Here is a 17,362-nt window from a genome sequence, read left to right as displayed (position 1 = left end):
ATGTGTGAGAGGATGGCTTGGGTATAGACATGAGGTGGGGTTGTCATACCAGCAATAATACAAATAATGATAACAGCCAAGCTAACGTCGGCAGAGGTTCTATCTGCTGTAGGACCTGTTTTATGAGCTCTTTGCCCTCTTAGTACAGGGGTGACAATGTTATGACTCTCAGGATTCAGCCACCCTTTTAGTTAGAAAAATTGGTGGCCCAAGTCTGTTACTTGTCCTAGGATCAGTTTGGGATCCTAAGTGGTTCTGATGGGTTTGGCCATTGTGTTCCTTAGACTTTGTTTTTGGAGGTTACTTAGATTTTTATTCCCTCTTCATGTGCATTGTTTCAGGACAATCCACACGTCTTGAACACCATAAAGATCTATTAAAAAAAAAGAAAAAAGAAAAAAACACAGCCTCTGGTGTTGATCAGAGATGGCTGAACACAGCAGTGTTTGGAATGTGGGCCTCTGACTGGGGTCTTTCAGGTGGGAACCAGCAACCCCTCGAGGGTATATTCCCAACTAGGATCCTACATATGTTAACTCACTGCCCCTAGCATGTAAGGTAAAAGTAACACGTATATACTACACTGTCTGCACTGAGGTGTTTTGAATTGAAAGCAATATAACAAGAAGACATAGTGATTTAAGCTTTTAAATATTTTTAAATGATGAAAGGAATGCATACTCCTTATATTTATATAATATTTAGGAAAAGTATATGTTCATGTATATTGAAATTATCCATATGCTATACCCAGAGATAACTTTCAACACTTACACCTTTTTCATATCTATAGCTACGTAGGTATTTATATGTTTATATACAATTTATTACATTGGATTGAAGGATACTTGCAATCACATTTTATGTTCAACTTTGAATCCTACCTTTTGTGGCTTAACAGCTCATGGGAATTCTTCTGCCTCATACAGTATATTTCATAGATGTGAATTTCATTGGTTAAGACAAATGGGAGAAGACAGATGGAGTAGATATTTAGGAGGAGAAATTGACCAGCTTGGCTAAGGAATTGGATGTTGGATTTGAGGGAGGGGCATTTAGAGATGACTCTTAGACACCTGGATTAATAGGTGAGGCCTTCTCCCTTTCCCCAGGCAAGAACAGTTTAGAGACTGGTTTTCTAGTTAATGCATCAACATTTGCACATGCTTGGGATGTAATTTCCAGCCCACCTCTGGTTTCTTCCTTCCTTTCTTCTTCTTATGTTGATACCTATATTAACTTCCTGGAGGAACTTCTGATATACATTGAGATTTTTCTTTAAAATGTGTTTCTAGTGCACAAAGGTGCCATTTAAAAGTCAGATTCATGAAGGAATATTTTTTACCTGCTGGGTTTAATTTCAGATGCCAGGGTTATCATAAAAGGCAAACCACCCTAGACTCTGTTTTAAAACTTTGTACGAATTGTGACAGTTGAAATTAACGTCTGCAGATGGAGAGAGCAAAGGAGGAAAATAAGTGTTGTAAAGAGTCTTTTAAAATTTTTAATTTTATTTATTTTTTTATACAGCAGATTCTTATTAGTCATAAGTTTTATACACATCAGTGTATACATGTCAATCCCAGTTGCCCAATTCATCACACCACCATCCCCACCCCCCAGCCGCTTTCCCCCCTTGGTGTCCATACGTTTGTTCTCTACATCTGTGTCTCTATTTCTGCCCTGCAAACCAGTTCATCTGTACCATTTTTCTAGGCTCCACATATATGTGTTAATATACGATATTTGTTTTTCTTTTTCTGACTTAACTTCACTCTGTGTAACAGTCTCTAGATCCATCCACGTCTCAACAAATGACCCAATTTCGTTCCTTTTTATGGCTGAGTAATATTCCATTCTATATATGTACCACATCTTCTTTATCCATTCATCTGTCGATGGGCATTTAGGTTCCTTCCATGACCTGGCTATGGTAAATAGTGCAGCAGTGAACATTGGGGTGCATGTGTCTTTTTGAATTATGGTTTTATCTGGGTATATGCCCAGTAGTGGGATTGCTGGATCATATGGTAATTCAATTTTTAGTTTTTTAAGGAAACTCCATACTGTTCTCCATAGTGACTGTATCAATTTACATTCCCACCAACAGTGCAAGAGGGTTCCCTTTTCTCCACACCCTATCCAGCATTTGTTGCTTGTAGACTTTCTGATGAAGCCCATTCTAAGTGGTGTGAGGTGATAATACCTCATTGTAGTTTGATTTGCATTTCTCTAATAATTAGTCATACTGAGGAGCTTTTCGTGTGTTTCTTGGCCATCTATATGTCTTCTTTGGAGAAATGTCTGTTTAGGTCTTCTACCCATTTTCGGACTGGGTTGTTTGTTTTTTTAATATCGGGCTGCATGAGCTGTTTATATATTTTGGAGATTAATCCTTTGTCCGTTGATTCGCTTGCAAATATTTTTTCCCATTCTGAGGGTTGTCTTTTCGTCCTGTTTATGGTTTCCTTTGCTTTGCAAAATCTTTTAAGTTTCATTAGGCCCCATTTGTTTATTTTTGTTTTTATTTCCATTACTCTAGGAGTTGGATCAAAAAAGATCTTGCTGTGATTTATGTCAAAGAGTGTTCTTCCTATGTTTTCCTCTAAGAGTTTTATAGTGTCCAGTCTTACATTGAGGTCTCGAATCCATCTTAAGTTTATTTTTGTGTATGGTGTTAGGGAGTATTCTAATTTCATTCTTTTACATGTAGCTGTCCAGTTTTCCCAGCACCACTTCTTGAAGAGACTGTCTTTTCTCCATTGTATATACTTGTCTCCTTTGTCATAGATTAGTTGACCATAGGTGCTTGGGTTTATCTCTGGGCTTTCTATCTTGTTCCATTGATCTATGTTTCTGTTTTTGTGCCAGTATCATATTGCCTTGATTACTGTAGCTTTGTAGTATAATCTGAAGTCAAGGAGTCTGATTCCTCCCGCTCCATTTTTTTCCCTCAAGACTGCTTTGGCTATTCGGGGTCTTTTGTGTCTCCATACAAATTTTAAGATTTTTTGTTCTAGTTCCGTAAAAAATGCCATTGGTAATTTGATAGGGATTGCATTGAATCTGTAGATTGCTTTGGGTAGTATAGTCATTTTCACAATATTGATATATCCAGTCCAAGAACATGGTATATCTCTCCACCTGTTGGTATCATCTTTAATTTCTTTCATCAGTATCTTATAGTTTTCTGCATAGAGGTCTTTAGTCTCCCTAGGTAGGTTTATTCCTAAGTATTTTTTTCTTTTTGTTGCAATGGCAAATGGTCACTTAATTTCTCTTTCAGATTTTTCATCATTAGTGTATAGGAATGCAAGGGATTTCTGTGCATTACTTTTGTATCCTGCAACTTTACCAAATTCATTGATTAGCTCTAGTAGTTTTCTGGTGGCATCTTTAGGATTCTGTATGTATAGTATGTCATCTGCAAACAGTGACAGTTTTACTTCTTCTTTTCCAATTTGTATTCCTTTTATTTCTTTTTCTTCTCTGATTGCCATGGCTAGGACTTCCAAAATGATGTTGAATAATAGTGACGAGAGTTGACATCCTTATGTTGTTCCTGATCTTAGAGGAAATGCTTTCAGTTCTTCACCATTGAGAATGATATTTGCTGTGGGTTTGTTGTATATGGCCTTTATTATGTTGAGGTAGGTCCTCTCTATGCCCACTTTCTGGAGAGTTTTTATCATAAATGGGTGTTGGATTTTGTCAAAAGCTTTTTCTGCATCTATTTAGGTGATCATATGGTTTTTATTCTTCAATTTGTTAATATGGTGTATCACATTGATTGATTTGTGTATATTGAAGAATCTTTATATCCCTGGGATAAATCCCACTAGATCATGGTGTATGATCCTTTTAATGTGTTGCTGGATTCTGTTTGCAAGTATTTTGTTGAGGATTTTTGCATCTATGTTCATCAGTGATATTGGTCTGTAATTTTCTTTTTTTGTAGTGTCTTTGTCTGATTTTGGTATCAGGGTGATGGTGGCCTCACAGAATGAGTTTGGGAGTGTTCCTTCCTCCGCAATTTTTTGGAAGAGTTTGAGAAGGACGGGTGTTAGCTTTTCTCTAAATGTTTGATAACATTCACCTGTGAAGCCATCTAGTCCTGGACTTTTGTTTGTTGGAAGATTTTTGATCAGTTTCAATTTCATTACTTGTGATCAGTCTGTTCATATTTTCTACTTCTTCCTGGTTCAGTCTTGGAAGGTTATACCTTTCTAAGAATTTGTCCATTTCTTCCAGGTTGCCAATTCTATTGGCATAGACTTGCTTGTAGTAGTCTCTTAGGATGCTTTGTATTTCTGGGGTGTCTGTTGTAACTTCTCCTTTTTCATTTCTAATTTTATTGGTTTCAGTCCTCTCCTTCTTTTTCTTGATGAGTCTGGCTAATGGTTTATCAATTTTGTTTATCTTCTCAAAAAATCAGCTTTTAGTTTTATTCATCTTTGCTATTGTTTTCTTTGTTTCTATTTTGTTTATTTCTGCTCTGATCTTTATGATTTCTTTCCTACTATTAACTTCGGGTTTTGTTACTTCTTCTTTCTCTAGTTCCTTTAGGTGTAAGGTTAGATTGTTTATATGAGGTTTTTGTTGCTTCTTGAGGTAGGCTTGTATAGCTATAAACTTCCCTCTTAGAACTGCTTTTGCTGCATCCCATAGGTTTTGGATTGTCGTGTTTTCATTGTCATTTGTCTGTAGGTATTTTTTGATTTCCTCTTTGATTTCTTCAGCGATGTCTTGGTTATTTAGTAACGTATTGTTTAGCCTCCATGTGTTTGTGTTTTTTACGTTTTTTTCCCTGTAATTGATTTCTAATCTCATAGTGCTGTGGTCAGAAAAGATGCTTGATATGATTTCAATTTTCTAAAATTTACTGAGGCTTGATTTGTGACCCAAGATGTGATCTATCCTGGAGAATGTTCCGTGAGCACTTGAGGAGAAAGTGTAATCTGCTGTTTTTGGATAGAATGTCCTATAAATAGCAATTTATCTATCTGGTCTATTGTGTCATTTAAAGCTTCTGTTTCCTTGTTTATTTTCATTTTGGATGATCTGTCCTTTGATGTAAGTGAGGTGTTAAAGTCCCCCACTATTACTGTGTTACTATCGATTTCCTCTTTTATAGCTGTTAGCAAGCTGCCTTATGTATTGAGGTGCTCCTATGATGGATGCATATATATTTATAATTGTTATATCTTCTTCTTGGATTGATCCCCTGATCATTATGTAGTGTCCTTCCTTGTCTCTTGCAAGATTCTTTATTTTAAAGTCTATTTTATCTGATATGAGTATTGGTACTCCACCTTTCTTTTGATTTACATTTGCATGAAATATCTTTTTCTATCCCCTCACTTTCAGTCTGTATGTGTCCCTAGGTCTGAAGTGGGTCTCTTGTAGACAGCATATAGATGGGTCTTGTTTTTGTATCCATTCAGCAATCCTGTGTCTTTTGGTTGCAGCATTAATCCATTCACGTTTAAGGTAATTATCAATATGTATGTTCCTATGACCATTTTCTTAATTGTTTTGGGTTTGTTTTTGTAGGTCCTTTTCTTCTCCTGTGTTTCCCACTTAGAGAAGTTCCTTTAGTATTTGTTGTAGAAGCTGGTTTGGTGGTGCTGAATTCTCTTAGCTTTTGCTTGTCTGTGAAGCTTTTGATTTCTCCATCAAATCTGAATGAGACCCTTGCTGGGTAGAGTAATCTTGGTTGTAGTTTCTTCCCTTTCATCACTTTAAGTATATCATGACACTCCCTTCTGGCTTGTAGAGTTTCTGCTGAGAAATCAGCTGTTAACCTTATGGGAGTTCCCTTGTATGTTATTTGTCATTTTTCCCTTGTTGCTTTCAATAATTTTTCTTTGTCTTTAATTTTTGCCAATTTGATTACTGTGTGTCTCAGCGTGTTTCTCCTTGGGCTTGTCCTGTATGGGACTCTCTACGCTTCCTGGACTTGGGTGGCTATTTCCTTTCCCATCTTAGGGAAGTTTTTGACTGTAATCTCCTCAGATATTTTCTCTGGTCCTTTCTCTCTCTCTTCTCCTTCTGGGACCCCTATAATGCGAATGTTGTTGCATCTAATGTTGTCCCAGAGGTCTCTTAGGCTGTCTTCGTTTCTTTCCATTCTTTTTTCTTTATTCTGTTCTGCAGCAGTGAATTCCACCATTCTCTCCTCCAGGTCACTTATCCGTTCTTCTGCCTCAGTTATTCTGCTATTGATTCCTTCTAGTGTAGTTTTTATTTATTTATTTATTTTTTTGTTTGGTACGTGGGCCTCTCACTGTTGTGGCCTCTCCCGTGTGGAGCATAGCCTCCGGATGTGAAGACTCAGTGGCCATGGCTCACGGGCCCACCCGCTTCACGGCATGTGGGATCTTCCCGGACCGGGGCACGAACCCGTGTCCCCTGCATCTGCAGGCAGACTCTGAACCACTGTGCCACCAGGGAAGCCCTAATGTAGTTTTTCTCTCTGTTTGTTTGTTCTTCAATTCTTCTAGGTTTTTTGTTAAACATTTCTTGCATCCTCTGGATCTTTGCCTCCATTCTTTTTCCGAGGTCCTGTATCATCTTCAATATCATTATTCTGAATTGTTTTTCTGGAAGCTTGCCTATCTCCACTTCATGTAGTTATTTTTCTGGGGTCTTCTCTTGTTCCTTCATGTGGTACACAGCCTTCTGCCTTTTCATCTTGTGTATCTTTCTGTTAATGTGGTTTTTGTTCCATAGGCTGCAGGATTGTAGTTCTTCTTGCTTCTGCTGTCTGTTGTAAAGAGTCTTAAAAAGTATTATTTAAATAGTAATGCCACTTGAGTTCCGCTCCATATATATTCCTACTTTCCTCTAAATTATAAATTCTTCTATAGCTTTTCCAATTATATTTCTGTCTATTGCACTTTTTTTTTTTTTTTGGAATGGGAGCAAACAGTGGTGATATGTTTGACCCTGGGAAAGAAAATAATAAGATTCAGTATGATGGCTTTAGTTTCCAACAGAAGGAAAATGCCCCCGTGGCAAAGCTGTTAGAGTGAATTACTTAAGGAGAAAGAGCCTGAGGTGTCTCTGCCCTAGGTGTGTGTAACTTTTGGTCAGCTCATCCATCTTTCTGGGCCTTGGTTTTCTCATCTATAAAATGGGGAGGAGGGCTTCCTTGGTGGTGCAGTGGTTGAGAGTCCGCCTGCCGATGCAGGGGACACGGGTTCGTGCCCCGGTCCGGGAGGATCCCACATGCCGCGGAGCGGCTGGGCCCGTGAGCCGTGGCCACTGAGCCTGCGCGTCCGGAGCCTGTGCTCTGCAACCGGAGAGGCCACAACAGTGAGAGGCCCGTGTACCACAAAAAAAAAAAAAAAAAAATGGGGAGGAAAAAATAACACCTTCCTCATAGGCTAGTTTGAGAATCAAGCAAGTAAAAAAACACTGGAAGGTGCTTGACACGTAATAAGTGCTAGTTACTTTTAGTTGCCTTTACCATAATTAAGTGAACTGTGAAAAAAAAAGTGATTTTAGTGTAATGGTACCTACCACCTGAAGGTGGATTATATAGGTGGGTCTTTCAGGTTTAAAATACCCATGTGCCATGTCAGTGAAGACGTATTTGTTGAAATCTATTTTCTACCAAACCCTGTTGGGGCGGGGGAGGGTGGGAATGGCGAGAGATGAAAAAATGTAAGTAAGGCTGCTCTTTGGTGTTCTGGAAGGGCGGTGGGGTCACGTCTGCCTTGTGCTTGATCATCTTTGCTAGTCACTTATTCTAGGGCGCTCTCATTTAAGGCTTATACCATCCCCCACTACAGAGGGCAACGCTTATGTTATGGATGGACAAAATGAAGCTTCCCCAGAGACGGGGGCCTTGCCAAGGTCACAGCTAGTCAAGTGTGGCAGCTGGATTTGCATCCAGATCTTTCTAAGTGCACAGCCTCTCCTCACAGAACTCCCTCTTCCTGAGAGATCACCAGCATTGCTGTGCTTCTCATCGTTAGTGACTAGCGGAGTTTGTGTGTAGGGTTTGTTTCCCTAACTTCAGATCAGAAAACTTCCCTAGGGGGGACTTCTCAAGTCCACATTCTTTTTTAAAGGGATTTTTCTTTTTCGGGTTTCACTTTCTCGTCCACACCCTCCAGCCCTGTGGTCTTTGATCTATTTCCAAAGAGGGCCATTTAGAAAATCCCATCGGAGTGGTCACAGAAGAAAGCTTAGCCTTGACAGCTGAGGTTGGCCCCGTTGGGTGTTTATTGCCGGCAAGTTGCCGAACCCAGATTCCTGAAGCTTGAGAGGGTCGCCTTTGGTTAGAATCTGATTCCGTTTATTTGTTCGACAGACAGTTATCAGGCCCTGCAGGTGACAGGCGGTAGGCTAAGTCTTAGTGAATACAAGGTGAGTCAGACGCGGCACCTACCTTGTAGAAACACCAAGCCTGGTGCGGAAGGAAGACACTTAAACCAGACTATTGTCACTTAGGGTTTAAGGGTTACGGCAGAGGGAAGGACACATTCAAGGGGACATTTAAACCCCCTCTTTGGTGGTCATCCCTTCCTCAGGAATCTGCAGCCTTTTATAACTGTCTGCCGTGGCAGTTCTGCTCTGTGAAGGAGGCTCCACGTGGACTTTTCTCTCCACCTCCAGCCACTGTGATGTCTGTGTTGGGAGCTGCGAGGACATGAGATTGTATGGTCTGTTGGTTTTTAAATTTTTTTGTAAGTCACGTGCCTTCCTGGTCAGGTACTCAGATGAAAGATCATTCGCCCTCTGCTCGGTCTGGATTGACCTTCTGTGTCTTCTTTGAACCTGTCTCAGCCAGCCTTCTGCGTGGTCCACGATTGTCCCTCTGCAGGCTGGTTGTAGGTTGTCTGTCTGCTCCTCTCCGGTCTCTGCATGTTTGAATTGTTTCATGCTTTTCTGGACATGTTCTGTGAAAGGGTGGAAGCTATTAAGACAGTCCCTGTGGAGTGTTTGTAGGTTTTCCCCTGTGATTGAGATGTAGCCTCCCGCCCATGACGTTGGGGCCTCTCCAGTCTCCTTTCCCTTGAGCGTGTTGTCTGGTAACCTTGCCCGCCTTCCGCAGTTCCCTCTGCCGGGAACACGGGAACTGTTTTGCCCTCTTGACTAAACATGGATGGGTCGGCACTTTCATCTGTCCTCCCATAGAGGTCTGTGCAAATCTCAGTCATCACATTCTTGGGGTTCCTGTGGATGTTTTATGTTGGTCTTTCTTGTTAGATGGTGTTCTTTAAAGCCAACCCTTACTCTGGTCACTTTTGAAAACACAGTACCTGGTGAGTGCTTGGTACATGTAAGGTGCTAACTAGGTGCTCTTTTAATAAGTGTTTAGTTCAGGCTTCAAAACTCACCTAAACTATAAAATATATGCGTGTATGTATGTATGTGTGAGAGAGAGACAGATCTGTTATAGTTTGTATCATCCTGTATTTGTTTATTTTGTAAAGAACTCTCTCAGTTTGGGTAGACTGCAAGACTGCAGCACCATCTCTTGGGATGAAAGGTTAGCAGGAAATTGTAGATGAGTCGAACCAGTCTCAGGATCTGCAGGATATTTCTCTTTTGCAATTTGCATCCATTGACAGTGCTAAGAACTCAGCCCTTCCTCTTTGCTCTTTCTTTCAGAAAGTATTATGAGGGAGGCCGAGGACTCCACGCTCCGGGCAGAGAAACGGCGCTGGGATTAGGGATTGCCACTTCCGAGAGGATGCTGGGAATCTGCAGAGGGAGACGGAAATTCCTGGCTGCCTCGTTGACTCTGCTCTGCATCCCAGCCATCACCTGGCTTTACCTGTTTGCTGGGAGCTTTGAAGGTAAGAAGGAAGCTTTCCCACAGGGAGAGGGATGGAGGGAAGAAGGAACACTGGCTGTGTCCCAGAGTCCTAGGAAAAACCTCCAAGTCTTCTAATCCCAGCTTCTCATTCTGTAGAACAATGGAATTTTGATGCCCGATGACAGGAAAAGATTTGCCTAGGTTTACAGAGGGAATGAGAGGGAGTTGGTAATGGGAGGAGGAAAAGCTAAATAAAAAAGCAAAAATAAGGCGCCCCTGGATGCAGCAGCGTGGCGGAGGTTACACAAACGTCAGATAGCAGCTGTGCAGGCTGATCGCCGTGTCGATAAAGGGGAAAAGGTTGGGTCCTGGGGGGATTACTTAGCTGTTTGTGGAGTAAGATGTTTCATTCATTCTTTCATCTATTCATTCACTTATCTGCACATTCAGCATTTTGCTACTGTTTAACATCTGTGCTAAACCAGGTACTGGGAATCCGGTGATAACAGATTTGGACCTTCTGCGTGCAATGGAGGAGACAGGTTAACATGTGATCTCTGTTCATTGCTGTACATGATACTCTGTTAAGATAAGGCAAGCCCAGGGCGCTGGGGGAGAGGGTGATTGAGGCTGTCAGGCGGGCTGGGTACAGAAGATGAGCAGTGATGACGACCCGACCAGCTGAGTACAGGAGCTCAGCAAAGGAATCGCCTTCCCCAAACAAATAACAAATGCTCATCCCTGCCGCGTTCCCGAAATCCACAGAAAAGACGAGTCTCACATCCTTTCCAGCCAGCGGTTTCAAATGCAGTGCAGTGTTCTGAGTATCAAAGATGGTTTTCTAAGCTTCGGGGAGGGAAGGAGTGGCAGTGTTGAAGAGCATACTTTCTGTTTATTTACCCCAACACTTGAGTTAAAAAAAAAAAAAAATATATATATATATATATATATATATATATATCTCTCAAGTGAAAACCTGTCTCCAGGAAGTCACTACTGTGTTTTTTTAATGCATGTCCTTAATGCATAATTTTATTGACAGCTCAAGGCTACCTTTTAATTAGGAGTTCACTGCCTGAGGTTTGCCCTGAGGTCGCTAGGCTGAATATAAATGAGGTGGAACTCTGTGCCTGCATAGCAGGGAAGGGCCCAGGGCCACACCCCTGTCCCTTTCCTGCCCCAGACATCCCTGGAGTAGTAGAGCTCTCATCTAAGCAGCTAGATAGATTATGCATGGCAGTGGATGGTTAATTTTTGGCACAGAGATCAGAGGGAGGAAGGTGAGTTGGTTTTGGCACTGGAAGAGGTCGAAGGAAGCATCCTCCAGGGATGATGGACGAGACCCTATGAACGAAGGCCAAGGGCATCGGTACTGGCACGGGTTGAATACACTAAAACATTGACTTTGCCAGTATAACTATAATGATCATAGTATAACAACAATAACTATAATGATGATAACAATAGACACCGTAATATTTTGAGCATTTCTACATGCCTGGCGTTGTTGTAAGGACTTGACACCTGCTAACTCTTTCTCCACAATAATCCTATGTGGCGGGGACAGATGAGGAGGGCAAGGAAGATCAGCTTCAGTGACGTCCCCAAGGGCCCAAAGCCAGGCAAGATGTGGCCTGGATTATTGGACTTGAGAGCTGTAATACCATGTTGTGGATCGGGCTTCAGTGAGGGTAGACTTCGGTGGGGGGCGGGAGGTGGTGCTGACAAAGTGTCACATGATGTTTTTGGATGTGTGTGAGGGAAATTGTACAATTTTGATTTTTCACTCATTGGTAGAAACCCAACATCAAATAATTTTGGCAAAAAGGCAATTTGGGGACTAATACAAGTAGTAAGTTCAAAGGTAGGGCTAGCTTCAGGCAGGGTTGGATCCAGGGGCCCCAGTGATATTTCTGTAGCTCTGTCTCTCTACTTTCCTTTGCTCTACTTCTCTCTGCTATGGTTTCTTTCAAGAGTAGCTTTTCCTACACAGTGAAAGCTTTGGCTTACAACTTATCCTTACCAGTCCCTTGTAGAAAAAGGAGGACTTCCTCCCCCTAATTCTCCAGCATTACCTCTGATTGGATTGCCTCTGGTCACTCGTGGTCTGGAGAGCACTCACTGTGGTTGGGGGAGGCTAGTGAGGGCAGCCATGAGCCCTGTGCCTATGTCTGGTCACAGGGTAGAGAAGAGTTCCCTTAAGCATGCGGAGGGAAACTGGGGAGAGGTGGCCCCCAAAGGTAAATGGTGCAGTTCCCCAAAGAGGAGAAACTAGGAGTTGATCTGGGTTTTGGAGAATTCATACCTGGCTGTGCTTAGTGATGGGCTGATATTGACTTGAAGGTCACTTTACAGCATCATGCTCTCTGGTCCAGCCCTGGCCGATAGAGGGACTGTGCTCCTTGACTTTGAATGATTTTATTAGGCTGGCAGATAGATTACATTAAATAGGGGCTGGATGACGTGGGTACATTAACAGAAGCATTCTAGCTAGAAAGATGAAGGTGACGGATTTCTTTTACCGGGTATCAGTCCACCGGTCCACTGCATTTATTTCTGGATGCTACCATTTAAGAACAATCTAGACAGGTCAGCACATTTAGGAGAATATAGGTGAATGATCGTGTCAACTCAAACCTTGTTTCATACTAAATAGTGGAAAAAATGGGGCTGTTTGCCTTGGAGAAGCAAAGGCTCCAGGTGTACAGGATCAGCTTCAGCCAGCAGTCAAAGGGCCATCACCTGAAAGAGATCAGGCTTACTCTGATGGCCCTTGAGTCTATGGAAGGACGTGGCAGGGAGCCAGATGGCAAGCTCCTCATAATAAGGGTCATTCTGTCCACTGCTGGGACGAGCTGCCCTGGGAGGGAGGGATGAGAGGTGTGCAAACAGAAGTGTGAGCATCAGGGGCAATTGCACAGGGTGATCTGCCTGACCCGTCCTGACCCAGAGACCTTGAGACTAGAAAAGGCTGAGTGTTTATCCAGAGACAAAGGTTTCCTCCTCAGAGTTCCTGCTGGTTGCCCCAGGCATCGGTACACTTCCAAAAGAGCCTGCAGAGACATCCTTTTCTCTGTAGTTAAACATAACAACTTTTCAGTCCACTTACTGATACCCTTGAGTTTTCTGGTTCAAGGCAGGTGGAGCCATAAATAAGGGACAAGAGTAGCTGCCTGGATTCATGGTAATGCTATTCAGGCTTTATGTGGGTGTATTTATTTTTCAACCCTGTTTAATTTCAATGGATCATCTCCTGAGAGCAGAGTCTAGAACTCTCCCTGAGATGTGGATGCTCTTAGCAGAAGACTCTGGAGTCAGATTACACGCAGAAGCACGATATATTGAGAGAGCCCTGGCTGGGGTCAGGGTCTCAGGCTCTAAAATCAACTCAGCCAGAGTAGTTGGTGATTTGGGGCATGATCATGCCTCTCTCTTTACCTCTTCCTGCTTGAAACGACGTTGTAGAAAGGAAGCTCACCTGTTGGTGCACTAACATTCTACACGCTTATGATTCTAAGCATTGGGTGTGAATGAATTGGAAATGAGCAGAATCTTCTCCAATTAATGGGAAATAGGACAGGAGGAGGGAATAGGCTTATTGTGATTTGCTCAGGAGTGTGGATCCAGGATCAGTGCATAAAAGTTATGGCGAAGCAGGACCTTTCTCAGTGTAAGAAAGAACGGCTGTTCTGACACATTCGCCAGGCGTTGGAGTGCACCGTCTGGGAAAGCATTGAGGTCCCCCTTCCCAGAGCTGTTTGTCAAAGGCCAAGTGACCATTGGTTGAGGATGCTCATCAGGGGATTTTTTTTGCTGGTGCTTTAATCCCGAAGTTCCTAAATGCTATGACTTCATTTCTTCCCACACCCTCCTCTGTTCCTCTACCATCTCCATGAACACCCCCAGCTACCCGTGCTCCAGGCTCTAAGCCTTCATTCTCTTCCTTCTTCATTCCCTCCATCGCTTGGTTGCCATATCCTGTTGAATCTGATCTTGACCTCTTGCCTCTGTGTCTCTCGTTTCCTTCCTTTCAGCACCTCTGATGCCCTGGCTCAGCTGTCTGCGTTCATCCTTTGGCATCAGGACTGATGTGGCAGCCATCCTCGTCTGCCCTCCAGCCCCATCTCCTCGCACCCTCCTCACATTCCCCATCCGGCCACGCTAGACTTCCTTGATGCTGGTGTGCACCGCCCTCGGTCCTCTGGACTTTGCACATGCTGTTCCTTCCCCTCCTGTCTTTGCCTGCCTGCCTGAGATCCTCCTGTCTCAGCTTAAACATGATTGCCCCTCACCCTTAACTCGCTGGCTTCCTCAGCTACCCCGTCCTGACCCCGCCCCCGCTCCCCACCAACTCCTCATCCTTTCTCCTCCCTCCTACTCAGGGCACTTCGTTTTTCTTGTTTTTAATAATTGCTGTCTTCACGACTGACTACAGGCATCAGGAGGGAGGTGGTTCACTCTGTCCATCCTTCCATCTCTAGCCCCTACTACGTGCCAGGAGAACAGTTTGTCGAATGAGCGAATGAGCGAAGGAATGTGCACTCTTCTGCCTTTAAGTGCTGACAGCTGTCTTCATTGCTTCTCGGATTAACTCCAGACTCCTTCTCGTGGCTCTGGGGTCTTTCACAGGCTTTCTCCCTTAGCTTCTAATTTCTGTCTTCACTCAGGTGAGGGTGCCTCATCCAACACCCTGAGAAAACGCCTTCATTTTTGCTCTTTCTGCCCAGGATAGAGTTCTCTGTTTCCACAACCCTTCCTCCCAGCCTGCACCTTCAGTGCCCATATTCAGTGTCATTTTCCTCTCGTGTCTGATCCTGTATGGAAACTTCTCTGGCAACACTCACCGAGGGGTATTTTGCTTGTTTGGTATCTTTCGAACCATTTGCCTGTGAGATTCTTGAGACAAGAGTCTGTTTTACTCATCATCACATTCCCACAGCCTGAGCATCCCTCTGGTGGGTTCTTAGTAAATGTTGGCTGGAAAGGGTTCTGCTAGTAAGGGCAGCGGGAGCCAGTGCTCTGGGCATCTCTGATTTTGAGACCTCAGGATAGGGTGCCAGGAGCCTCACCTGCCTTCTGGTTTGGGATGTTAATTCTGGGACATGACTAGTTCTGCTTCAACACCCCTCCACTTGAATTTAGAGCATGTCTGTTATTTTCTGCCAGAATCGCCTTTTCTCATGGGCATGAAAGTTTTGTTTGTGGGGTGTGGTTCTTTCTTTTCTGCCCATCAGGGAGATGACGTTCAGCTGCTATTGAGTTAGCAGCAGGTGGAAAAGGGTGCTTTTCAGTGGTTCAGAAAATTGTTTACACGTTGCCCTCTGATCCTTTATAAGCAGCTCTGCGCAGACGCTGCGCAGACGCTTCGCAGACGCTTCCTGTGGTCAGGGAGGTGGGCCGGCGAGGGTGTGGGTGTTATTTAAAGGCAAATGTCTTCAGAGGCTGCAACGTCCGGAACATTTAAAAGCAGTGTCGTGAACAGGCACAGGATATTAATTCCTAGCCGATTTCAGCCCGCACCTGCATCTCGTCGTTCCTGAAACCTCTTCACTGTTCATGCGCTTCTTATCAACACAAACTCCTCCTGAACTGAATGGCTTGAGAGTCGTCACTATAAATTTCAACCGGAAGAAGTGAGGTCCTGACATCTGACCGTTTTGCAGAGTTGCAGTGAGAACCAGCGTTGTAAGTTAAAGCGTTTTCTTGGTTTTATCGTCACAGGGGGTCACGGGGCACGTGAACAGAGGAGTAGGGGAGATGCGGGCTTGACCAAACATGACTGATTTCCCAGCCCTGCATCCCCTCTCCCCATCCGTCAGCCCAGACACGGTGCCAGGAGGTCTGTGAATTCGGACCGTGCAAGGTGCTAGCGGTTAATGTGCTGAAGCTTTCATTAGCCCCTGAGGCTAGGCTGTGGGGCAGCTTTGACGGCAGCCCAGTTATTCTGCCTTCCTGCCAATGGCCCCGACTTCATACGGATATTACTGTACAAGGGTGTTATGGGGTATGAGAACATAGGATGCTGAATGTGAAGTGAGATGGTAAGGGTCATATAAAAGCCATATTGATTTTTTTACAAAATAGATCAGAAGTGAAGGGCTTTCCTAGCCGGTGCTTACTAGTCCCGGTGCCAGGCCTAAGCAAAAGCCTACAACAGATGAGAATGTGCAAGTGAGACTCTGTGAGTGGTGCCCCGCCACAGGGCACAGGGGCTGCGTGTGTCTGCGGTTCTTGCCTTGGGCAAAAAGGCATCTCTTCAAGGTCTTAGAAGCTGAGAGGGCAGGGGAAGTCTATCATGATTTTATTTGGTTGTGAGTTGGTTGCTAAGGTAACCTCTACTTTCCTTAAACCCAGCTTTTGATGTTAAAATCATATCGGTGATCTTGCTGGGGTGGAGAAAATGACCCTGATGCATCAGTTGGCTGCATCTCCTGCATCTCCTGGAAGAGCTCATGGCAAGAGTCTTAGACCATGAGTCAGGAAAACTGGTTTCCACTAATCCCAGCAGCTGCCTTGTAATAGTTTCCAGCGGCTGCTGGAGCCAATTACCACAAATGTAGTGGCTTTAAAAAGCACAGATTTATTACCTGAACAGTTTCAGAAGCCAGAAACCTAAAATGAGTCTCATTGGGCTAAAGCCAAGATGCTGCCAGGGCTGGTTTCTTCTGGAGACCCCAGGGGAGAATTCATCTCCCGGCCTTTTTCATTTTCTAAAGGCTGCCGTTTTCCTTGGCTTGTGGCCCCTTCCTCCATCTCCAAGGCCAGCAGAGTAGCATCTTCAAATTACTTTTTCTGACTGTGACCTCTGCCTCTGTGGTCACATCTCCTTCGCTGATTGTGACCTTCCTGCCTCCCTCTTACAAGGACCCTTGTGATTACATTGAGCCCATCTGGATAATCCAGGATAATTGTCCCATCTCAAAATCGTTAATTTAATCACACCTGCCAAGTCCCTTTTGCCAGGTAAGGTAACATAGTCACAGGTTGTGGGGATTAGGATGTGGACATACTTGGGGAACCATTATTTGGCCCTCCATACCCCTCCCCCCCAGTCCTATGCTCCTGCATCCCCTCCATCTTGTTATTGTTCTTTAGAGACAAAGTAAAGTGGTGTTGTACCATCTACTTTCTCATATGGACATCTTACCCTGCTCCAGGAGTTTTGGCTTCAATAATTTTGATTTGACACATGACTATCTAGCAGGACTTAGTGCTCATGAAAAAGGCATTGTATTCAGGCATGTTTGCCTGTTCAAATAATTTTGGATTATAATACATTGCCTATAATAGGTGCTTCATCGGGAACCAGTGATAGGTTAAGGTTTTCTGAAATGAAAGGCCCAGAACTTCTGCTCTTTGGGGGTTCTGGTCTGCAAGTGATTTCATTTATTTTTTTAGTTTCAGATACCAATTTAACAAGTGGAGGGGGATTTCATCAACCTGTTGATGGTTAAGGAGGTCTGTTAATTTTAAGTAAATGAGAGCCACTTGTGTAACTACGTGGAAGACTCTGGTGTTATCAGCCCAACATATCAGTTCTGTCCCCAGCCATCTACCAGAGAGAAATGTGTCCACATTAGCACAAAAGAC

General features: G+C 43.5%; 1 protein-coding gene across 2 annotated transcripts in view; it reads left to right on the top strand.

The window, feature by feature from the left end:
* The window catches only part of LARGE1 (LARGE xylosyl- and glucuronyltransferase 1), a 602,024-nt gene that overhangs the window by 143,124 nt on the left and 441,538 nt on the right, over positions 1–17,362 (top strand). For both annotated transcript variants that reach the window (XM_082634479.1, XM_082634480.1), the window contains exon 2: positions 9,625–9,812. In XM_082634479.1, coding sequence (XP_082490605.1) covers positions 9,707–9,812 — 106 coding nt within the window. In that variant the 5' untranslated portion in view covers positions 9,625–9,706. The remainder of the gene's footprint in view (positions 1–9,624; positions 9,813–17,362) is intronic.

This window comes from Mesoplodon mirus (assembly GCF_964341445.2).
Source record: "Mesoplodon mirus genome assembly, chromosome: 11".
In the NCBI taxonomy this organism is placed as follows: domain Eukaryota; kingdom Metazoa; phylum Chordata; class Mammalia; order Artiodactyla; family Ziphiidae; genus Mesoplodon; species Mesoplodon mirus.
The sequence above is the reverse complement of the archived record's forward strand: the minus strand, read 5'-3'. Positions and strand labels throughout refer to the sequence as shown.